The 25,950-nt window shown below is 44.1% G+C and overlaps 1 protein-coding gene across 2 annotated transcripts in view; it reads right to left on the reverse strand.

Moving 5' to 3' along the window:
* Positions 1-25,476, reverse strand: part of larp1 (La ribonucleoprotein 1, translational regulator) — a 131,036-nt gene extending 105,560 nt beyond the window's left edge. For both annotated transcript variants that reach the window (XM_055642542.1, XM_055642541.1), the window contains exon 1: positions 25,081-25,476. In XM_055642542.1, coding sequence (XP_055498517.1) covers positions 25,081-25,426 — 346 coding nt within the window. In that variant the 5' untranslated portion in view covers positions 25,427-25,476. The remainder of the gene's footprint in view (positions 1-25,080) is intronic.
* Between the last annotated feature and the right edge of the window lie 474 nt (positions 25,477-25,950).

Genomic DNA, 25,950 nt, shown 5'->3' on the forward strand with positions numbered 1-25,950 from the left:
TGCTTTTCTCACTAAATTCAATTACCCTGCTGCAAGTTTCCACGACCAAGAACCTTCATCGGAATTTCCAGTAAAATAGGCATCAGTGCAGCCCTCTCAGCTATGATGTGTGCTAGCCTGAAACAAAGCGCGTGATTGGCCAACTGGCAGACAACTCAATGTTAAACGTGCTTTGATTGGACTAAAGATACCCAAAATTCTTCCAATTTTTCTCTAATTTAATAAAAAAATATGCAAGTCTTGTTCATGACGAGTTTCAGGGGTGATTTATATATATTTTTTATACAATATGTGAACATTTCATGTAGTTCTGTGACTTGGGTCACGAAACACTGGAATAAAGCTCCTCAGCCCACAGCCTAATCCTCTAATAAACCCTCATTCATCCTGCACAGACCCTCCGATCCACACTGTACTGACCCCCCCCCCCCCCCAATTCATCCTGTACTGATCCCTCCATCCATCCTGTACTGATCCCCCCCCCATTCCATCCTGTACTGATCCCCCCATTCAAGAAGAATGGGGGGGATCAATCTGAAGAAGGGTCTCGACCCGCAACAATGCCCATTTCCTTCGCTCCATAGATGCTGCCTCACCTGCTGAGTTTCTCCAGTATTTTTGTCTACCCCCATTCATCCTGTACTGATCCCCCCCATCCATCTTTACTGATCCCCCATTCAATTCCAGATACCCCCCGTGCTCTCCCCTCACAAATTTACCTACTCTAACCAACACACACTAATTAGACAATAGACAATAGGTGCAGGCCATTCGGCCCCTCGATTCCGCCGCCATTCAATGTGACCATGGCTGATCATCCCCAATCAGTACCCCTTTCCTGCCTTCTCCCCATATCCCCTGACTCCGCTATTTTTAAGAGCCCTATTCAGTTCTCTCTTGAAAGCATCCAGAGAACCTGCATCCACCACCCTCTGAGGTAGAGAATTCCACAGACTCACCACTCTGTGAGAAAACGTGTTTGCTCGTATCCGTTCTAAATCTCCTTATTCTTAAATTGTGGCCCCTGGTTCTGGACTCGCCCAACATCGGGAACATGTTTCCTGCCTCTAGCGTGTTCAAACCCCTAACAATCTTATATGTTTCAATGAGATCCCCTCTCATCCTTCTAAATTCCAGAGTGCACAAACCCAGCTGCTCCATTCTCTCAGCATATGACAGTCCTGCCATCCCAGGAATTAACCTTGTAAACCTAGGCTGCACTCCATCAATAGCAAGAATGTCCTTCCTCAAATTAGGGGATCAAAACTGCACACAATACTCCAGGTGTGGTCTCACTAGGGCTCTGTACAACTGCAGAAGGACCTATTTGCTCCTATATTTGATTCCTCTTGTTATAAAGGCCAACATGCCATTTGCTTTCTTCACTGCGTGCTGTACCTGCATGCTTACTTTCATAGACTGATGTACATGGACCCCCAGATCCCGTTGTACTTCCCCTTTTCCCAACCCGACGCCATTTAGATAGTAATCTGTCTTGCTGTTTTTGCTACCAAAGTGGATAACCTCACATTTATTCACATTAAACCATCTGCCATGGATCTGCCCACTCCCCCCAACCTGTCCAAGTCACCCTGCATTCTCCTGCCTCAATCCATCCATTCCGCACTGATTGCCTTCTCACCCCCCCCCCCCCCCCCCCCCCCCCCTCCCGCCATCTATCCATCCCGTACTGATTCACACGCACACCCCTGACCCTACTGTGCTGGAAATGGCTTCAGAGCAAACATTTACTATGTTTGATAACACAATGCAATCAAATGTGTTCTAATTCCCAATGTTATTATTTGTTATAATCCATAAAGATGGATTAATTAAATTGTGAACATGTGAAACATTAAAACCGCAATGCTTGATTGTCACTGCTACCGTTGCCATGTTATTCCAGAATTCATTTTAACGGCAAATCAGTGCTCTTAATATGGAGTATCAGTACTGTAGTTATTTAACGGGCAACATTCACAACTACACCTCCGCTCGGTCCGCAATAACCAAGCTGACCTCCCGGTGGCTCAGCACTTCAACTCCCCCTCCCACTCCGTCTCCGACCTCTCTGTCCTGGGTCTCCTCCATGGCCACAGCGAGCAGCACCGGAAATTGGAGGAACAGCACATATTCCGTTTGGGGAGTCTGCATCCTGGGGGCATGAACATCGAATTCTCCCAATTTTGTTAGTCCTTGCTGTCTCCTCCCCTTCCTCAGTTCCCCTGCTGTCTCCTCCAATCCCCCAGCCTTCGGGCTCCTCCTCCTTTGTCCTTTCTTGTCCCCGCCCACCCCCACCCCCGATCAGTCTGAAGAAGGGTTTCGGCCCGAAACATTGCCTATTTCCTTCGCTCCATAGATGCTGCTGCACCCGCTGAGTTTCTCCAGCTTTTTTTGTGTACCTTCACAACTATTCGTTGGATTTGTCCAGATTTTACTTCTACAGATGGTCATATACATCACAAATTTGGTCAGGAGATATTTCAGTTGAAATTTTAAGTGGGAATGATGGAAACAGCGTTTATCAATAATTTTTTAAAATCTGGTGTGTACAAACTGGGTATCTTCATTGCTGTTCACAACATATACATCTAATCTGAATGTCCGGTAATGTGGCGTTTTGGCACCTTTAAACATATTAGCAAAATAACTTTTGCTGCAGTTATGTCCTTTGGCCATCTCTTGTCAGTTAGTGTAATGTTTAACCTGTCAGATGGTATAGTCGGTTTTTACAGGTATTATCATAAAATGTCTTTAGAAATTTCCTTGCAACCTGTATATTTTGTTGTGGATAAATGTGGGAAGCGAGAGTGTTTCTGTACCAATAGCAATGACCCATGCTATGACCATGTCATGATAATTTTCAGTTTTTCACAGAAAACATGCTTGCACTAATCTGCAGTGTGCATGATTAAGCATATATGTTACTATGGTCCAGGATTTATTGACACAGGTTGATCAGACGCTGAATAATCCACCCACGTTTTTGTTTGGAAGTGAAAAGAAATAATAGAAATTGCATTAATTGCAACGTGTAAAAAGACGTGCAGGTTTGTAGGGCAAGTGCTTTGGTATATTGTCCCTAGTGTGTTGAATGGTGCTAGTGGACGAGGTGATTGCTGGTCGGCACAGACACGGTGGGCCAAAGGACCTTCAGTTCCCAGGTCACCTGCGCACCCAGTTCGGCTCGCTTGCCCGGGACTGGCTGTAGTGGCCATGTCGGCTGGCAGGTCTGGCTGTAGCTGGCAGGTCTGGCTGTGGCTTGCCACAGATCTGGCTGCAGCTCCCAGGTCACCTGCGTGCCCCAGGGCTGGCTGCAGTTCCCAGGTCGGCTCGCTTGCCCCAGGACTGGCTGTAGCGCCCTGGTCACCTGCATGCCCCGGGACTGGCTGCAATTCTCACGTTGCGAAAACGAATTGAAAAAAAATATGCCTGTGGGCCGGATGATTTCAGGTTATGGGCCGGATCCAGCCCGTCGGCCGTAGGTTGCCTAGACGTCACGCCTCATTGTGTGTCCCCCATGTTTTAAAAGCGATTTCCGCCCATGATAACAAACATAATTGTTTGCGTCTCTATCACCTCCCTGGCAGTTTGTTCCATATGTGGACGACAGCAACTTAGGTGGTGTTGAGGAAAGCAAAGAATGTTGTCTAAGGTTACAACAGAATCTAGATCAACTGAAATAGTGAGCAAAGGAATGATATTTGAAATCTAATTCAGACAAGGTTTTGAAGACATTAAGAGGCAAGCGTGTTTAATTCTCAATTTGCATGGGAATGAAACAGCAAAATTCGTTAAAAAAGGAACATTAATGCAACAACATAACTAACATGCATACAATAAGCAAAACATTATCAGTTATACTAAGTAACTTGACCAATATAGTACAAGGCAAAGTCCATAGTGCGTACAATAAAAACATCCAAAGTGGTCTATTGTCGATGTGGGGCTGTGCAGTGTAGTTCAACAGCCTAGTGGTTGTTGGGGAAATACTGCTCTTGAACCTGGAGGTAATGCCTGTCAGGCTACAGGATGCTATTCCTGTTGGTGGGAGCAAGAAGAGAGTGTGGATAGGTGCGGGCCTTTGATTATATTGACTGCCTTCACAAGGCACGCTTCCTGTAGATCCCTTCGATATTGGGGAAATCAATACACTGATGTACTGGGCAATGGCTTTCTGCAGGTTCTTTCGATTTTGGACTTTCGAGTTTCTGAACCAGGCCATGATGCTCAGTCAGCATGCTCTCTACCATACATCAATAGTGGTTTAATAGAGTACGGGGCGACGTGATAACGTTTGATATTCACATGCCCTGGGAAGAAGGCTCTGACTACTTACTTTATCTGTGAACCCCATTATTTTATGTACTTTGATAAGGTTACCCTTCAGTCTCTTAATCAATGGAAAAGTCTTTCGCTTAGCTAGTTTACACCCCAGTGGTATGAACATTGACTTCTCCAATTTCAGATAGTCCTTGCTTTCTCCCTCCTTCCCCTCCCCCTCCCAGCTCTCCCACAAGCCCACTGCCTCCCCATATTCCTTTCTTCCCCCCCCCCCCCCCCCCCCCCCCCCAACATCAAGTTTCAGGTTTCAAGAAGGGTCTCGACCCGAAACTCGAGATAAAAAGTGACCACAGTCACTAAAAACAGAATTACAAGCAGTCATTTATCCACTGGACCAATAGAAACATTAAGGTCAAATCCCACCAGCTTGGAGGAAACCTACAGGTAATGGTGGCTTTCATAATACCAACTGTTAAGCAGCCTGGGCATATTCTTGCAGTGCAATTAGTCGACAGCACACATGGCAGCCACTGCTGTGAGAGGGAGTGGTCCTGGATGGTGTCAAGCTTTGATTGTTGTCAGAGCTGCAGTCATTTAGGCGAGTCGAGATTATTCCATCACTCTGGCTGAACGGCATCAACTTATTTTGAAACCAGGAATCAATACACGGAAATCAGTCATTTGTTAGTTTCAGCCAGATAAATTAGGTAAAGTACTACATTGGTAAGCACAAGGAAAATATAATTCAAGCTCTTCAAATTGACCCATATTGCATTGTGAGTCAAAAGACATTGACTGCAGCATTTTTCACCATTTCGATTCTAGATTCTCTAGAACATGAAATATGTTAACACAGATCTCAAATCCCTTACTATTTGCCACGTTGACAGTTAAAAACCTCACCAAAATCTCTGCTGGAGCAACACAATGGGTTGATCTGGGGGAAAAAGGAATTGTTAATATTTTAGATTGAGCCCCCGCATTAGGACTAAGAGGGAGGAGGGAAGCTACAACAAAGCAGAGGGGCAGTGGTAAGCCAGAGGACAGTGGGTGATATATGAACCCAGGAGGAGTGAAAAACAGACCACAGTAAGAGGTGCAAATGGCAAAAATTCAATGGGATTTGAAAAAGGGATGAGAGAAAAATATGAATTAGATAATGGTAAAAGGTAAACAATAAACAATGTTTTAATGAACTGCTTCACAGCTTTGAGTCCTGAACACAAGTTATTGATACTGGATTTTCAGGAAGGTTGCTTGTTTTTGTTTTGTATCTTCATTTCAACTGGGAGTTATGATCCTGTAAACAGGACCATTTTAGTAAACATTTCTGCTGGGAAGAGCAATTTTTTTCCCCCGACAATCAAATGAAGAAATTCAAATACTGAAAGGGCAGCTCTATCTTTTACAAAATCCACCAGCAGTTTACTCCGTTACTCAAACGCAATCCATTTAAACCCTTCTCAGTGCAATTGTCTAAGGATTAGAGTTGAAGAATGGTATGAAATCACTGGTTCAGCAATGGGTGCAGTAACAATGATGAACAAGTTGCTGAATACAGATAAAAAGAGGCATTTATTTATTCTACAGGGGATTATTGAAGAATGCACAAAAAACCAAAAGACTTTTAGACTGCACGAGGCCAATGCCAGGGGCTAGAAACATTAAAGATCAACAACACCTCAAAATAATGTCTTGGCAAACACAAATCTAACTTTTCAAATGATCAGCTAGCCTGCCCATTCAATTATAATGATCCATCTTACATGCCTCAGCTAGATGGATTCATCTAAAGGAGTAGCTCCCAACATATGTCTGAAGAAGTGTCTCGACCTAAAACGTAACCCATTCCTTCTCTCTAGAGATGCTGCCTGTCCCGCTGAGTTACTCCAGCATTTTGTGTCTGGCTCCCAACATAACCTCGTCTAACAAAACTCCTCATTTAGCACTCACCATTTTCCAGCAATATCAGCAATTTAAAACATTGATATCAATCATAATTACATGATATTTCTGGCTGATTGGAGCAAAATTGGGTGCAGAAACATAGATTTGGGGAATTTCCAGAACTTGAAGGAGCATTCTCATAACAAAATATACGATCATTACCATCTAAACTATCTTTTTTATATTTCAAACGAAGCCAGTGAAAATTATTATCTCATTCTAATCAGAAATCACCAGAATGGTCATCTTGGCCAGATGCAGACCACCACATCTGATATTTCTTCAATAATTAAATGCAATAATTAAGATTGTGGGGATGTGAAAACTGTTTTATAAATGCATGATTTGGGTGCTCCCCCCCCCCCCCCCCCCCCCCCACAGTGATTATACAAATGCATTTAAAGGGCAAGTGATGCATGCTTTAAAGTCACAGTTGGATCATGCTCTGCATGCCCTAGACCATAGAATCACTCATCATGGCTCCATCACTTCTATGGGCCTGATACTCGGCACCCTCAAATCTTCCTAGTCAAGTGGCATAGTATGGAGCACACCCCCAAAACACCATTGACAGATTTTCACGGCTGACAAAGATTATGGAAGAGCTTTTCCCTCCAGCAAAACTGCCATTGATTTTAATAGCTTTAAATTGTTTCAGAGACATTACAAACTGAAAAAAACATTTTCAAAATAAATCTAAAGTGACAAAGCATAGACATAATTTTAAACATGGAACCGTAGAAAAATTATTTATGAAAAGCTTTCTGAAATTGGAGATATTTAATCTTAAACCAGTTACGCTTTGGCAAAAAAGAGGTGTGATTCTTCCACATAACATCGTAACATGCCAGAAGGCTCTTTGTGCACAAAACCAGGGATTTTTATTTGCATGACCAAACAGTAGTGTTTTCGTTCAGCCAAGAAAGAAAGAAACCAAACTTTCCTTGGAAGCAGACTGAGCAATGGGAATTTTACATGGACCAGTTTTACCAAGTTGCTTGATGTTACATTTGGACTAATACTGCCTTGGTGTCAAGGTTACTCACTCTCTCATCTTTGAAATTAGTTTTCCTAATTACTTGCTGCACCTGCATACATGTCTTTGTGAATCATGCCCCCGGACACAGATCCCTCACGTTTGCACACCTCTGCAATCTTTTATCATTCAGCTAAAATGCTTCTTTTCAAATGTTCTTGCCAGACAATGTCACAGTTCCCTAACCACAATCCTTCTACCAGATCTTTACCCACCCAATTTATCTGCAAAGTAATTTCATGTCTCCTACAAAACTTATGAATGTTGAATACAAATTAATGTAAGCAATGATCTAATTCTTCAGATTGTTCTTCAACTATTGGTTGTGTAGGCCTTCAGTGCTTTTCTGAAAAATATCAGTAAAACAAAAGCAAACCATCCTTCAACATCAATAAGTTTTTGAAACAGAAAATTGGTTGGAGTTGTGATCAGTGGATGGAGGGCTGCTTCATTACTTACTGCACTAAAAAGTAAATGCTGTTAGATTTCCACTCTCTGATCACTATTGCACAGCAGCTAATCCACGAAGCTCCTCACCACCAATCCCAACTTTTACACTATCTATCCCATCACATCCAGTACTAGCAACAACTGCCTCGTATCTACCTCATGCAGAATACCTTACAAATGAGATGGATTCTGCAAACCAGTCCTGTCATCCAATCAGCCAGTTTTCTGAATTCTGCATCGCCTCGCCCTAGTTCAACTGTAACTTTTAACTTTCAAGCTTTCCACATGCATTCATCACAGAATGGTTACAACATGGATGACTATTTCTCACCCTGATGAACGTACCTGTCGCTATACAAGAACAATTCAGATAGTCCCACTCTACCATTGTTTTTCCACAGCTCTGCAAATTCTTTCCTTTTGGATATTTAGTCAACTTCATTCTGAATATTTATTCAGGTCACCATTGACTACTTTCACAAACATTTACTTCTACACCCCTGGCCCGGCACTGCCAAAGGCAACAGTATCTCTTTGTTTGCTCAGTTAGTTTGCGAAACAGAGCCTGAAGAAGGGTCTCGACCCAAAACGTCACCCATTCCTTTTCTCCAGAGATGCTGCTTGTCCCGCTGAGTTACTCCAGCATTTTGTGAAGTAATTCTCTCCAGCTATGTACTGTCAATTCCAGATTTGAAATAACTACCAGAGCTATCAGAACCTCTGCTGTTCCAATTACTGGCCCCTCTGCATGACATAATTCCTCCTCCCTGGAATTATCATGAAATCTCTTCTGCACTCCCTCTTTAATCCTTAGCAGTTATCATAAAGTACGATGAAGACAGAATACTCCATAAAGTCTTAAAGTAAATGTAGGAGACGTGGGACTTTGCAAACTGTGAGCAATGAGGAGTACGGAGAAGCAAAGGGAATCTGAGATTTGAACTTTCAAAAGCAAAGTCGCTTTTAAAAAAAGACACTAACCTGTTCAGAGTTTCAGCTTAAATGAGAAACACCGCTCACTGCCTCCAGATTCGGAGTGCTTGTGTGTGCGTGTGAGGTCTCGAAACAGTAGAGAGGCGGTTGGTGCTTTTTTTTCTCAGTCTATTCTGATTGCTCAGGTGCTTCAAAACAGGGCATGTGATTAAGCTAGAGAAGGAGCAGAAAAGATTCACAAGGAAGATGCCTGGACAGAAGGGCTTGAGTTATAAGCAGAGATTGGACATTCTGGGACTATTTTCCCTGGAGCTAAGGAATTTGAGGGGTTGCGCAGAGGGGTCTATAAAATTATGGGGCATAGGGTACCCTAGATAGTCAGCCTTTTTCCCGGAATGGAAGGAATTGGTGCAAGATGAGGGAGCCATTATTTAGAGGATCTGAGGGACCGGTTCACAGAGGTGTATGGAACGTGGTGGTAGATGAAGGTACAATTTTAATGTTAAAAAAATTCTGGATAAGAACATGGAAATGAAAGGTTTAAAGGGATATGGTCTTAACCCTAACCATGCAGGCAAATGATCAAATCAAAGATGCATCACTTCTTACCATCGTTCATCTTCATGGTGTATCGCATTAGGAAGGCTGAAAGCATCGTCAAGGATGCCTGCCATTCTGGCCATTCCTTTTTCTCTCTTCTAACCTCTGGGAGGTTGAAAGCTCAGATGTCTAGACTTAAGAACAGCTTCAACCTTACTAGAATCAGCTTTCTCAACCAATCACCTCTTTCTCACCCTCTTCCCAGAGTTGCTGCCACACAGTCTACCTTATTTGGTTATTCCGTTACTACACTTTTCTTATATTTTGCCACTACTTTAGATTGCACTACAATGGTTGCACCCTTCTGCTGTTTTGCACCCTTCATTGTCTTTATCGTTGTATCTATCATTACCATGTATACTGTTTACTCTGAGAGATTCATGCAAACAAGGAATTTAATTATATGACAATAAACCCCATCTTAATCTTCCATCGCCCGACGGGGGCTTGAACATCGGGAGCCTCGATCGCCTCGACGCAGCAGTTTGACTGCCTGACAGCGGGAGAATAAGCTAGGAAGAGATAAGACTTCTTTTACCTTCCATCACAGTGAGGTGGGGCATGGAGAGAAGAGTCACTGTGATGGATGTTAAATTTATGTAATTGTGTGTTTTGTTTGCTTTTTATTATGACTGTATGGTAACGATATTTAATTCAAGTTTTTTTGAATGACAAATAAATTCAATTATGGGCGAGGGGCTAAATTACCTACTTCTGTACTGTATATTTCTATGAATTTAGGCATATCTGTTTGTAAGAGACAGGATATCTTGACTCTAGAAAGGCAGGCATAGATCCAGAAGAGAGTTATAGAGGTCATGGTTACAAAGTAAAAGGGAGAAAGTTTAAAGAAGTGCAGAATAAGGTTTTTTTCCCGCACATTGAGTGATGTGATTGGAACACACTGCCAGGGGTGCTGGTGGGAGCAGATGGGATAGTTGCACTTAGAAGCTTTTTAGATAGGTACATGGATATACCAGGGGTGGAGGGATATGGAGCACCTGCAGACAAAGGGATTAGTTTAGGTGGGCATCATGTTCAGCACCAATATCGGTAGGGTGTGCTCCTTTGCTGTTCTCCGCTCTATGAAACTCAGCAGCCTTTACCCTTGTCTAACAGCTATAAGGTTCCAGCTCCCTGCGAGTTCAAGGGCAACAACTATAGAGAGGGAGGATGTACAGCACCATGAAACAAGGAGACATAATCCCAAAGGCTGCGTTGCCAGCCTGGTGCCAAGTTTAGTCAACTCTTCTGGCTGGAGAACCAAAATGGTGAAGGTTGTAGGTAAGATTTACTTGGATGTTGCCAAGATTCAAGGGCCTGAGCTATAGGGTTAGGTTGGGCAGGTTATGAATGGCCATTTAACCCACCTTGTCCATACTGAGTTGAGTATAGGAGCAAAAGGGTCCTTCTGCAGTTGCACTGGGCCACACCTGGAGTATTGTGTGCAGTTTTGGTCCCCTAATTTGAGGAAGGTCATTCTTGCTATCGAGGGAGTGCAGCGTAAGTTTACAAGGTTAATTCCCGGGATGGCGGGCCTGTCATATGCTGAGAGAATAGAGCAGCTGGGCTTGTATACTCTGGAATTTAGAAGGATGAGAGGGAATCTTATTGAAACATATATTATTAATGGTTTGGACACGCTAGCGGCAGGAAACATGTTCCCGATGTTGGGGGAGTCCAGAACCAGGGGCCACAATTTAAGAATAAGGGGTAAGCCATTTAGAACGGAGATAAGGAAACATTTTTCACACAGAGAGTTATGAGTCTGTGGAATTCTCTGCCTCAGAGGGCGGTGGAGGCAGGTTCTCTGGACACTTTCAAGAGAGAGCTAGATAGGGTTCTTAAAGATAGCGGAGTCAGGGCATATGGGGGAGAAGGCAGGAACGGGGTACTGATTGGGAATGATCAGCCATGATCACATTGAATGGCTGGCTTGAAGGGCCTAATCCTACGTCTATTGTCCAGAGAAGCTGTCTGATCCGCTGAGTTACTCCAGCTTTTTGTGTTTATCTTGAAAAAGCAGAAGGATTATAATATCAAAATTATTACCCAAACCATGTGCAAATTGCCAAAGGTAATTAGGATATGGGGTAAATCACAGCTCAAGGATTGGTGTGGGAAAAATGGGTTCCACTTCATGGGACACTGGCACCAGTACTGAGGAAGGGGAGAGCTGTTCATTAGGATGGACTTCATCTGACCCATGCTAGGACCAATGGCCTGATTAAATACAGAAATAGGGTTGTAGACAGAACATTAAGTAGGAGGGGGTAAGTCTCCCAGGACAGGTGGGCAAGAAACCTAGAGGAAATGAGAGATCAATGAGAGTCCTTAACCTACAGGATAATGAGGGGGGAGAAATTGATAAAGTGAGACAAACTTGGCCAGAAAATAGAAACAACAGTGAAGATCAGAACAAATCCAGGGGTAGTAAAAACAGTGAAAAATCAAAGCTTAACAGTCTACTTCAACGCTCATAGCATTTGCAATTAGATGAGTTGACAGCACAGATAGCAACACAAGTATGATCTAATAGCTATTATGGAGACATGGTTGCTAGGTTACTAAGACTGGGTGCTCAATATTCTAGGTTATATGATATTCCACAAGAACTGGCCAAAAGGGAAAGGGAATTGGGGATAGCATTGTTAATCAAAAGTTGTATCAGAGCAGTACTGTGGAGGCATTGGAGAGTAATGTAAAATAGGTTTTGGTTGAAATCATGAATAGCATGGGAAGCATGGGCGGGACTAATCTAATCTATGGGATCAAATTGTAATCTCTCAATAGGGTGGAGCATCAATCGGGAAATATCTGGGGTACATTTGAAGTGAACTACAATTGTCACTGGAGATTTTAATCTACATAATTGGACAAATGAAACTGGTAAAGTATTGTAGAAGATGAATTTCAGAGTGTCAGGGATTGCTGCTTAGAATAAATTATGGAACCTACCCAAGAACAGGCTATTTTAGTTGGTCTTGAGCTATGAGGAAGGATTAAGGAATCTTGTAATTAGTGGGAAGTAGTGTCCAGTTTCATAGATTTTCAAAGGCATTTTTCAGGTATATATCATGGGATCAAAGGCACTCTTAAATTTGAATATGGGCAATTGTAATGGTATGAAGTAGGAGTTTTCCAAGGTGGACTGGGAAAATAACATAAATAGATGAACAGAGGCACATATTCAAACAGCTGATTTATAACATTCAGCAAATGTTTAACCAAATAGAAAGAGAAATTCTATGAGATAGATTCACAATCTGATGTCAACAAAGGAAGTCAAAGACAATTGAAGGGTAAGCATACAAAGTGTCAAAAGCTGTTGGTAGACCACAGGATTGGAAGTCTTTAGGATACAGCAGTGAATCACAATAAAAGTTCATAAGGGAGAAAATTGATTTTGAGAGAAAACTTGCCTGAAACGTCAAAATGAAGAACAAGAGTTTCTATGGATATATCAATAGGAAGAAGGCAGCCAATGTAGGTGTGGGAACTCTAAGGGACGAAGCTGGTGAAGTAATAACAGATTTTGCATTAGTCTTAGATAGACACAAAATGATGGAGTAACTCAGCAGGTCAGACAGCATCTCTGGAGAAAAGGAATAGGTGACATTTCTGGTTGGAACCTTTCTTCAGGTGCATTAGTCGTCACGGTAGAGGACAATGCAAAGTATTATTACACTTAAAATATTAAATTCAAAATACAACACGTGTTCTTTCTTTCATTCCTACAAATTTGCGAGTTTTGAAAATTTCGACCAATGAATCCACTACCTTTCTAGCCATTTTCAAAACTCACAAATTTTCAGGCGAGTACCATTGGCTGGAAAGTAGCCAACGTGACTCCCTTCTTCAAAAAGGGAGTAAACCTGGTTAGAAAACTATAGGCCAGTTTGTTTAAAATCCATTGATGTCAAGATGCAAAAGTCAAACTAATAACTAATAACTTAGGAAAGCAGAGGGTTAAGGTGGAAGGACCATATTCAGGTTGGAAGTCTGTGACTTATAAATAAATGACCTGGACATTAATGAATCACTTGCACCTCCTCCGATCTCATCTACTGTATCCGCTGTTCCAGGTGTCAACTCTTGTACATCGGCGAGACCAAACGCAGGCTCGGCGATCGTTTCGCTGAACACCTCCGCTCAGTCCGCCTTAACCTACCAGATTGCCCGGTTGTTTAGCATTTTACCAGTCTTACTGTCTCCGACTACATTCTATCTCTGTCCCACCCACTCCCGACATCAGTCTGAAGAATGGTCTCGCCCATTCCTTCTCTCCAGAAATGCTGCCTGACCCACTGAGTTACTCTAGCATTGTGTGTCTGCCTTGGACATAAATGGAGACGGGTTGGTTAGTAAGTTTGCAGTTGACACCAAAATTACTGGGGTTGTGGTCTATGAGGAAGGCTGTCAACATATATGTGGGATTTAGATCAGCTACACAAATTGGTGAAATTGCAGATAGAGTTTAATCTAAGTATGAGATGCTACACATTGGGAGGCCAAATGTAAGGAGAAAATATACAATTAATGGCATGTCCCTAACAGCATTGATGTACAGTGGGATCAAAGTCCACAAGCCCCTGGAAATGACAACACAGCAGAAAGACTGGTAAAGAAGGCACATGGTATGCTTGCCATCATCAGTCAGGGCATTAGTAAAATAGTCAGGATGTCATGATGCAGCTTTATCGGACTTCGGTTAGGCCTTATTCGGATTATTGCTTGCCAGAAATATGCCTCAATTAGGGAGTATTAGCTGCAGAGAGACGGATCGAAGTATATAACTATGAGAGGCGTAGGGAGGGTAGACAGTCAGAACCTTTATCTCAGGATGAAAAATAAAATACAAGGGGCATAGCTTTAAGGTGAGATGGGCAAAGTTTAAAGGAAATGTGCAGGATAACTTTTCTTACACCAAGGGTGGAGTATTTGGAACGTACTGCATGAGTGGTGCTTGTGGCAGATACAATAGTGTCATTGAAGAGACCTTTAGATAGGCACATGGATATGCAGGGCAAGAAGGAATTGTGGATTATATGTAGGTAAATAGAAGTCTTGGCATCATTATTGGCAAGGACCTTGTGAGCCAGAGAGCCTGTTCTTGTGCTGTACTGTTCCATAATCAAACATTCTACATCGTTTTATGAAAGCTAAAACACGGAGCCGTAGAGTGATACAGTGTGGAAACAGGCCCTTCGGCCCAACTTGCCCACACTGGCCAACATGTCCCAGCTACACCAGTCCCACCTGGCTGTGTTTGGTCCATATCCCTCCAAACTTGTCCAACCTATGTACCCTCGGACTTAAACGTTGGGATAGTCCGAGCCTCAACTACCTCCTCTGGCAGCTGGTTCCGTACATCTACCACCCTTTGTGTGAAAAGGTTGCCCCTCAGATTCCTATTAAATCTTTTCCCCTTCACCTGAACCTATGTCTCCTGGTCCTCGTTTCCCCCACTTTGGGCAAGAGATTCTGTTCATCTCTTATTCCTCTCATGATTTTATACACCTCTATAAGATCACCCCTCATCCTTCTGCGCTCCAAGGAATAGAAACCCAGCCTACTCAACCTCTCCCTATGGCTCAGACCCTCTAGTCCTGGCAACATCCTCGTAAATCTTCTCAGAACCCTTTCAAGCTTGACAATATATTTCCTATAACTTGGTGCCCAGAACTGAACACAATACTCTAAACTCTTAAATACTCTATCTCTACTATTGACAAATGTAATTACATTTTGGAGAATTCAGGAGTTCATAAAAGGAAACAGAACGATGTAATACATGTGCATTTCCAAAAGGCATTCGACAAATGGTGACATAATAGGCTGTTTAGCAATAAGGAATTTTGGTACAGATGCATCTATAGCACTTAGCAGAGTTCAAGAGGCAATCTAAAAGATTCCCCAGGCTAATTAAATAAGAAGATTGCCCTATCAAGGAAGGCTAAACAGTGCGGATTTGGATTTCTTGAGATGATCTGAATCAAACATACAAGGTCCCATGGGGGCATGGAGCTGTGTGAGTGTTGATATGCTCCCATAGTGAGAGTGCCATGAACAAGGGTATTGAAAAGGTTTGCAGAATTTTTTTCTCTCAGCGAGAAGAGAATCTCTGGAATTCTCTGCCCCCAAGGGTGGTGGAAACCAGATCATTAGATATATTTCAGATGTAGATGAACGTTTAAAGGGATTAAGGAACTAAGGGTTGTAGAGAACTGGCACAAAGAAGTTGAGGCCAGAATTGATCAGCCATGATCATACTGAATAGCTGGGCAGGCTTGAGGGGCCTGGTGGCCAACTCCTGCTGATTCATTGTGTTCTTATAAACAAATGCAATATTTTATCTTTCACTTCCATTGTAACATCACAAAATACCTCACTTTATAGGAAAAGTAAAAGTAATTTGACCCCAAATGAAACTTCTGCTATTCAATATAAGTGTGGCTGTTAGTTTACTACTGCGTCACTCTCCTGCAGAAACTTCACATCCCTTGATTGGGTTGACATCCATACCCTAAAACTCAGGAAATGATCCTCAATGCATTCTTGGATAGATTCCAAAGATTTGCTGTCCTCTCGATTGAAGAAATTCCTTTCCATTTCAATACTGAATGACTGACTTCCCAGTCTGAGATAGCGACCCCAGTTCAATTCAATTCAAAGCACTTTATTCGTCCCCGAGGGGCAATTTAAAAGGGCGCATTACAGTAGCTTTTTAAAAAGGGACACAATCAACAAACATAAGCAGCACGCATATTGCACAATCAACCAGCACACGCATTTCACAGACACACTGCACAATCACACAACACACACCGCACATCAACATCAACACATAGTAATAGTTTTTAAAGTGCTTCCTAAGTGCTTCAATTAAAAAGTGCATATAGAAGATTATTTCATTTCATATGTTCATGAGTCAGTGATCAGCATTAAAAAGCTGGACAGCCCTGGAGATGAAGGTTGCCTTCCTCCTCTGTGCCCGGCAGCCTGGACAGCGGAATCTGCGGTTCACAACATGCCAGCCGGAGGGAATATCATCCATGCATCTGCCCCTGCGTGAATTCTCTATATTTCAGTGAGGTCCCCACTAATTCTTCTAGAATCCCAAATCAATACAACTGCAAGCACAATCTGCTCAATACCTCTTCATATGCAACAGGCAATCCAGTCAGTAAATTGGCAAGCTGCAATTAATGGGGTGCCACCAGGATTAGTGGCAGAATCTCAGTTATTTCTAATCTATATAATGACTGAGTTTGCCACAATAAGGAGTGTGTAAAGGACGGGCGGGCAAGATGATGGCAGATTAAGCATAATGTAGGAAAGCCAGAGCGTGGTATCGAAACCTGTGCTCCTCTCTGCTCCCCAGCAGCTTTGGCAGAAATGCAGTAAACACAAATGTGGAATTTCAGTGGTGCGAAGTGAATAACTGCCATCATATTAAGATAGTGCTCAACTGAATGTGGCATTGATCAGCCATGTTACAGCAAAGTTAATGAGCATCAAAATACTTCTTACATTCAAATCAAACAGTCACAAAGGAGGATGGTGGTAGTTTAAGGTCCCAGCCATAGGACATGGCTGCAGCAACTCCTCAGGACAATGCTCCATTTTCAGCTGCTTCATGAATGATCTGCCCACTGTCATTAGATTGTAAGTGCCAGAGTCTGATGAATACATAATATCCAGTTCAGACAAAACTCCTCAGAGATGGCATGTAGAACAGCATTCATGCAGCACAAGTACTAAGAAATAACTGTCTTCAAGAGGGCCAATAACATTTACACTACTTAGGGACCAGAGGGAGAACTAATAATTTAGGTGAATTAGCCACATAAAGTGTGTATAAAAAAACGTCTGAGGCATCCTGTGCCCATCGCACTTGGAACAGGTGACATACCTCTTGACCCACCTGCCTAGACAAGTGTTTGTACATTAACACTGGGGTAGCACGGTGGCGCAACGGTAGTGTTGTTGCCTTACAGCACCAGAGACCCGTGTTCCATCCTGCGGATGCTATCTGCACGGAGGTTGTACTTTCTCCCCGTGAACGCGTGGGTTTTCTCCGCCTTCTACACGCCAAAGTAATACAGGTTTGTAGGTTAATTGGCCTGGGTAAAAAATTGTAAATTGTTCCGAGTGTGGAGGATACTGTTAGCGATCGCTGGTCGGTGCAGACTTGGTGGGCTGTATCTCTAAACTAAACTCAGTTCATTATGATCCAGGATAAATATGGCCCGAGCTTGCCCAATCTTTCCCTATAATCACTCCCTCGAGTCCTGGCAACATCCTCATAAATCTTCACGACATTTTGACCCAGCTTAATGGCATCTTTCCTGGAACAGGGTGAACTGAACACAACATGCTAAGCGCAGCCTCACCAACATCTTGTAATACTGCAAGATTACATTTCGACTTCCATACTGAATGCCCTTGTTGTTGAAGGCCAGCATGCTGAAAGTCTTCTTCACTACCCTGTCTTTTTGTGTTGCCACTTTCAGGAATTTTGTGCTGTACCCCTCATCCCCATGTTCTACAACATTTCCCAGGTCCTCATTGCTCACTGTTAAAGTCCTAACTCGGTTTGACACCCCAAAAGTAACCTCGCACTTATCCGAATTAAACTCCATTTGCTATTATATCAGGGTCCTGCTATAATTCTTGATAACCTTCTTCACTATCTACAATACCACCTATTTTAGTGTCACCTGCAAACTTGCTAACCATGGCTTGTACATTCTCATCCAAACCGTTGATTTAGATGACAAACAACAAAGGGCCTGATATGACCCCTGAGACACACTATTCGTCACGGGATCCAGTCTGATAAACAACCTTCCGTCAATACCCGCTGCTACCTATCGTGCCAATTGTGTATCTAATCAGCTGACTCTCCCAGGATTCCATGTGATCTAACCTTCTAGAACAGCCTACCACGAAAAAGCCTGTAAAGACTACATCTACCACCTTTCAGACTGAAGAAGGGTTTTGGCCCGAAAAGTTGCCTATTTCCTTCGCTCCATAGATGCTGCTGCACCCGCCGAGTTTCTCCAGCACTTTTGTCTACCTTCGATTTTCCAGAATCTGCAGGTCCTTCTTAAACATCTACCACCTTACCCTCGTTGAGCTCTTGGTTAAGCAACTCTAACTCAAACAACTCTCTGGGTTTGGAAAATTCCCAACCCTCAAAGCGAATTTTATGCTACCTAAAACTGAAATTACTCTTTACTTCAAAATAATGCCCCTAGTTCCAAATAATTTCACTGTTAAACGCCCTCTCAGCGTCCACCCTGCTCCCCACCCTCAAACGTTGCTTCAATAAACTGACCCTTTATTTTCCTTATCGCAAATGAGTACAGACCCAGCCCTGCGCAACCTTCACATGCCCTCTTTCATTCCATGAGTTAATTCAGTCAAGCTTTTCTGCGCTGCCTTCAATCCAAGTATATAATTCCTTAAATATAGAGACTCAAATTATACATAGAACTCCAGGTAGTCTCCATACTTTGTACAATTGCATTAAAACTTCATATTATCATGCTACATATGGTTTGCAAAGACCAACATCCCATTAACCTTCCTAATGACTTGCTGTATCTGCCTGGAAATCCCTTTGTATTTCAAACACTACCACCTACAGATCCTTTTGTACAATAACATTCTGCAGATTCACTCTACTTAAATAATAATTTACTTTTTCATTCTTCCTTTTAAAGCAGACAACCTTGCATGTTTTTGTTTCTATTCCATCTGCCAATTTCTTGCTTACTCACTTAACCTGTCTATATTGCTCTGCAAGCTCTGTCTGTCCTCACAACTTGCTAATCTTTGTATCATTGGCAAGTTTGATTTTGTCCTTCCCTTTCAACCTTGTCCTTAATAAATGTACATTGGCCAAGCACTGGCACCAAGGCATCCCACTAGTTACTGATTACCAACCTGAAAGTGACCCATTTAGACAGTTACATGAACAGGCAGGGAGAGAATAGAGGGATACGATCCATGTACAGACAGATGGAATGAGTGCAGGTTGGCACAGACATGATGGGCCAAAGGGACTGTGACATTTTGTTTCATTCTCACTATGTTATCTGTTCGTCACTCCATACTAATATACTACCCCTGACCATGTGCATTCTTTATCTTGTTCAGCAACATTTTGCAGCAGTTTATCAGCTGGAAAGCTTAAAAATTGAGGCATAGGGTGGGACCCAGAACAATGGGTGGGGAGCCAAAATCATATCTAGCAAATAGAACAGGCAGGTCCAGTGGGCAGAGCAGTCAGAGGCCGGTGTGAAAGCATTATATGACTGGTAGATTTAACCTTGTTGACTTTGATGCAAGGAGTCGCACAGATAATGCGGATCGCTGAGAGCATGGATCAGCACATGGCACTGCAAAATTGTGCAATCACAGAAATTTAATTCAGGGAATGGCAGATCAATGTTCTGGGATATACGTTCCAGGCGTGATGGGTGTGGGGCAAGCAAAAGGCGGGTATTGCACTACTAACCAGGGAGTACATTATGATAGTACTTAGGGCGGACATGCTGGAAGGATCAGCCAATGAGGTTATGCATGTGGATCTTAGAAACACATAAAGGACAATCAATTTGAAGAGGTTATACTTAAGGTCTCTCAAGTCCACGGGAATTAGAACAAATCTGCAGGCAAATAGGTGGCACGACAACAGGGTTATGCTGATAGGGCGTTTAACTTTCCAAATATTGACTGGCATTGCTTTACTGCATAGGCCTTAAGTAGGTGGAATTAGTAAAGTGCATTCAAGTGAGGTTTTTAAAGAAGCATGTAGGGAGACCTACTGGGAAGGGACTACATACAATCTTGCTCGTATATACAATAAAGGGCAGGGACCTCAGGAGTGTAGGTACAGAGAGACCTTGAGTTGCAGAGGGCTGAAAACACCATTTGGAGCACACCAACCAAATGGGTTTTCACGGTACCCATCATATTTTTAACACTTGACCTGTAGTTTACAATACCTAGGCATTTCAAGTGTGCTCATCTAGGTACCTCTTACATGCTACTCACAACTCTGCTCGTCCCATTTCTGTGCCGCACAACACAACTGTATTCTGGAAATCCAGTACAATGAATGGCTCCTCTGCCCCCCCTCCACCCCGTAACATCCTCACAGAATTAAATTCGATTCAAATTTGACAAATATGATTATCCCTTCATACTCTCATCTTGACCCTGGTTGCCTTATGATTTATTAAATATCACAATCTCTTTAGAAATAGATATTAGTATTTTCCCAATGCCAGGCATTAGACTAATTGGTCTAATTTTATGTTTTCTGTCCCAGTCCTTTCATTAATAACAACATTAAGTTTGTGATGTTCCAATCCTCTGTAGATTCCAGAGTTTTTGCATGCTTGTACTCCGTCAGTAGTCACTTCCTTTAAAACCCTAGCATGCAGGCCACCAGACCAAAGTGATTTGTTTCTAACAAAAGAAAAGTACCAGGTGAACTAATTGGCCTTCAACATCATCAGTTTGCTTTGTACTTTTCAAATAATAAAGATTTTTTGAGTTCCTCCTCTCCTATAGCTCCCTTTATTACTTAACACAAAGGTGTGACTTTGTTCCACCAGGAAGAACAATCCAACATAATTATTTAGACGGTAAACAAAAAAGCTGGAGAAACACAGCGGGTGGAGGCTGCATCTATCGAGCGAAGGAATACGCAACATTTTAGGTCGAGACCCTTCTTCAGACTGAAATTTTTCTTAATTATTTAGAACTTCTGCCATTTATCAATTTCCCATTATTAATTCTGAAGAAGGGTTTTGGCCCGAAACGTTGCCTATTTCCTTCGCTCCATAGATACTGCTGCATCCGCTGAGTTTCTCCAGCTTTTTTTGTGTACCTCCCATTATTAATTGCCTAGTCTCCAAGTCATCAATGTTTCCTTTAACTACTTTCATCGTCTTTATATCTGATAGACATCCTTAATGTTATTACATTATTTGCAGGTTACTTTCATAACTTGGCCATAATTCATTAAATGCTCTTAAACTTCTGTCCTACCACTAATCTTCACAACACCGAATCCCATTAAAAAAAAATGTATACCATGTTTAACCTCCTTAGTTAGGGTTCTTCTGCAATACCTGTCAGAAACCACAAACTCTACCATCAAGAAAGATAAGGGCTGCAGTTCTATGTGAAAACCAACCAACTAAAAGAGTCAGAATCCATGCTGACCATCACGTGCCGACCTATACGGTTTCCTTAGTATGTTAATTGGCTTCGTAAATGTAAAAAATGTCCCTAGTGTGTGTACGATTCTGTTAATATGTGTTAATATGTGGGACCGCTGGTCGGTGCAGACCCGGTCGGCTGAAGGGCCTGTTTCCATGCTGTATCTCTAAACTAACATTAAACTAAACTACACTAGCTCCATTTATCAACACAGTCAATAGTTGCCTGTGCCTTGGTGATTCAGGTGTTCATTTGATATTTCCACCTTGCATTAGACAGCAAAAGTACCCCTACAAAGGTCATAAAGCCATTTAGAATGGAGATGAGGAAAAACCTTTTCACCCAGAGTGTTGTGAATCTGTCGAATTCTCTGCCTCAGAAGGCAGTGGAGGCCGATTCACTGGATGCATTCAAAATAATTAGATAGCGCTCTCAGGGCTAGCGGAATCAAGGGATATTGGGAGAAGGCAGATACGAGGTACTGATTGTGGATGATTAGCTATGATCACATTGACAATAGGTGCAGAAGTAGGCCTTTCGGCCCTTTGACTGTGATCATGGCTGATCATCCACAATCGGTACCTTGTTCCTGCCTTCTCCCCATATCCCTTGACTCCGCTATCTTTAAGAGCTCTATCTCTCTCTCTTGGAAAGCATCTAGAGAATCGGCCTCCACTGCCTTCTAAGGCAGCGAATTCCACAGATTCACAACTCTCTGGGTGAAAAAGTTTTTCCTTGTCTCCGTTCTAAATGGCCTACCCCTTATTCTTAAACTGTGGCCCCTGGTTCTGGACTCCCCTAACATCGGGAACATGTTTCCTTCTAGCATGTCCAATCCTTAATAATCGTATATGTTTCAATAAGATATTCGCTCATCCTTCTAAATTCCAGTGTATACAAGCCCAGTCACTCCATTCTTTCAACATATGACAGTCCCACCATCCCGGGAATTAACCTCGTGAACCTATGCTGCACTCCCTCAATGTCCTTCCTCAAATTCGAAGACCAAAAATGCACCCAATACTCACTAAGTGTGGTCTCACTAGGGCCCTGTACAACTGCAGAAAGACCTCTTTGCTCCTATACTCAACTCCACTTGTTATGAAGGCCAATATCCCATTAGCTTTCATCACTGCCTGATGTACCTGCATGCTTACTTTCAATGACCGATGAACAAGAACACCCAGATCTCGTTGTACTTCCCCTTTTCCTAACTTGACCCCATTCAGATAATAATCTGCCTTTTTGTTCTTGCCACCAAAGTGGATAACCTCACATTTATCCACATTAAACTGCATCTGTCATGCATCTGCTCACTCACCCAACCTGTCCAAGTCACCATGCATCCTAAGAGCATCCTCCTCACAGTTCACACTGCCACCCAGCTTTGTGTCATCTGCAAATTTGCTAATGTTTCTTTTAATCCCATAATTTAAATCATTAATGTATATTGTAAATAACTGTGGTCCCAGCACCGAGCCTTGCGGTACCCCACTAGTCACTGCCTGCCATTCTGAAAGGGACCTGTTAATCCCGACTCTTTGTTTCCTGTCTGCCAACCATTTTTCTATCCATGTCAGTACCCTACCCCCAATACCATGTGCACTAATTTAGCCCACTAATCTCCTATCTGGCACCTAATCAAAGCCTTTCTGAAAGTTCAAGTACACTACATCCACTGGCTCTCCCTTGTCCATTTTCCTAGTTACATCCTCAAAAAATTCCAGAAGATTAGAAAAGCATTATACCCCCTTCGTAAATCCAGGCTGACTCGGACTGATCCTGTTACTGCTATCCAAATGTGCCGCTATTTCATCTTTTATAATTGACTCCACCATCTTCCCCACCACCGATGTCAGGCTAACTTGTCTATAATTCCATTTTCTCTCTCCCCCCTTCCTTAAAAAGTGGAATAACATTAGCTACCCTCCAATCCACAGGAACATATCATGAATCTATAGAACATTGGGAAATGATCACCAATGCAGCCACGGCTTCTAGAGCCACTTCCTTAAGTACTCTGGGATGCATACCATCAGGCCCTGGGGATTTACCAGCCTTCAGTCCCATCAGTCTATCCTACACCATTTCCTGCCTAATGTGAATTTCCTTCAGTTCCTCCATCACCCTTGGTCCTCCGACCACTAGTACATCTGGGAAATTGTTTGTGTCTTTATTGGTGAAGGCAGATCCAAAGTACCCATTCAACTCGTCAACCATTTCCTTGTTCCCCATAATAAATTTACCTGTTTCTGTCTTCAAGGGTCCAACTTTGGTCTTAACTTTTTTTTCCTCTTCACATACCTAAAGAAGCTTTTACTATCCTCCTTTATACCCCATAAAATGGCTGTGCTGGCTCGATGGGCCGAATGGCCTACTCCTGCACCGGTATCTACGTCCATTAAATAAATGGCACTTTCAATCTGCTTCAAAATCCCACAAATGAACAACGATCTTGAGACACCTCCCAATTGTCAAATAGACTAAAAGTTGCCCTAATATTCATTATTCTTGCCATGGCACAAACTTTCTGACTTTGATTAATCAATTTAATCTGCTGCAAATGGGACCACAATCATAAAGCCTTTCTATCATGCATATTGTTAACCGTGTTGGTAATTCCAAAATCATTCATTTATGAACAAGTTTTTTCAGGAGTATAAGATATTGTAAAACACAATTTAAATGTAAAGCCTTCTCCCTTTGCAAACCATAACACAACTCATGATGCCTTGATTCCAGACCAGCAGTATGAATATGAAAAGGATCACATCAAACCTTTGTCTCATCATTCACTAAGGATCTGTATTCTCTGATTAATAAATCAAACAGCATATTTAAATATTCAGATCAAGTAGGAGGGGCAAGATAGGCAGCAAAGAGCACGTTAGGCTGCATAACCACGTCATCATAAATAAATCAAGTTTTATCCTTCTTTGGTTTAGAGTCCAATTCGTGGAAACAAACAGAATAGGTAGGTAACGGGATCGTTAGCAAAGAAGTGACGAGGAAGTTCTCTTGTAGTTGAAGGACAGTGCAGGAAGGACAGGGTGGTGAAGAGAGCAGGTTAGAGGCAATGGGAGGTATGTCAGAAGCCAGGGAGAAGGAGACGGGGAGAAGTGAAGTGGCCAGAATAATTGGGGGGGGGGGAGGAATCGTGATGGTCAGGGGAATGAAGCGGCCACAGTAACTGGAAGAAGAGGTGTATACAGTGGCCGGGGAAATGACAGAGGGTGGGAGAATGGAGGAGTGGCCGGAATAATGGCATGGCATGTAGACTCAAAATACTGGAGTAACTCGGCGAGTGAGGCATGGAGAGAAGGAATGGGTGACGTTTCGGGTCGAGACCCTTCTTCAGACTGAAGGCATGGGAGGGGAGGGGGCTGGATCCTGTATTTCCCGCCTGGGCGGCGGAGGGGGGGGGGGGGAAAGTGCTGTCCGGGAGCCGGCCAGGCCCCGGGCCTCCCACGTGTGGGGTGGTGGGCGGAGCGGCAATGGTCCCGTACCCCAACGCTGAGCTCCACCCATCCACCATCTGCGGCCCTGCCCTGCCCGACACGACCCGTCCTGCCCCAGCCCGCACCCACCTGGCTCGGCCTCCACGCCGCTCCCGCTCACTCTCCGGGTCCACGGGTTCACCTTGGGCGGCGGTGCTTCAACGAACTCCATCCTGCGGGCGCTGGCGGCCCGCGGCTCCTCAGCGCCGTCCCCGGCCTGCCCCGTGGGCTCAGGCCCGGCGTCGGGCCCAGGCTGTGCGGCAGGCGCGGAGCTCGGCGTGCTGCCCTCGCTGGCGGGAGCCGGCTTGATCCACGGGTTCACCTTGGGTGGCGGCGCTGCCATCAGGCGCTTGGCGGCGGCCTGCGTGTCGGCGGGCTCGGGGGCCGGGCCGGCGGCGCGGTGAGGCGGCGGCAGACTCTGCACCTGTGCGGCCATGGCTGCGGCTCGGCCTGCGCTCCGTGTGGCGGGGGCGCGCACGCACGCACGCGGCGCCGGGCGTCTTCGGCGTAAGCGCACCGCCCCATGACGTCACGGGGGGGGGGGGGGGGAGTCGTCCCCTGACGTCACTCGGCGTGCGCGCCACGGTCTGGCGTCAACGGGCATGCGCGCATACGCATACGTCGTCTACTCCCGTCGCCGGGGTTTGGCCGGACGCGCACGTAGCGCACACGTAGCGCACAGGCCTTACCCTCCCTCCCCGGGCCCCGTACCCTCCCCTCCCCGGGCCCCCCCGCCCAGCCTCCCCTCCCCCCCCTCCCCTCCCGGGGCACCCTCCACTCCCTCCCCCCCCGCACCCTCCCCTCCCCGGGCCCCGCACCGCCCCGTAGCCTCCCCTCCCTCCGCACCCTCCCCTCCCGGGCCCCGCCCCCGGGCCCCGCACCCTCCCCTCCCCGGGCACCCCCCGCCCCCGCCCCTCCCCCCCGGGCCCCGCACCCTCCCCCGCGGGCCCCGCACCCCGC

Source organism: Leucoraja erinacea, chromosome 11, assembly GCF_028641065.1.
Source record: "Leucoraja erinacea ecotype New England chromosome 11, Leri_hhj_1, whole genome shotgun sequence".
NCBI lineage: Eukaryota > Metazoa > Chordata > Chondrichthyes > Rajiformes > Rajidae > Leucoraja > Leucoraja erinaceus.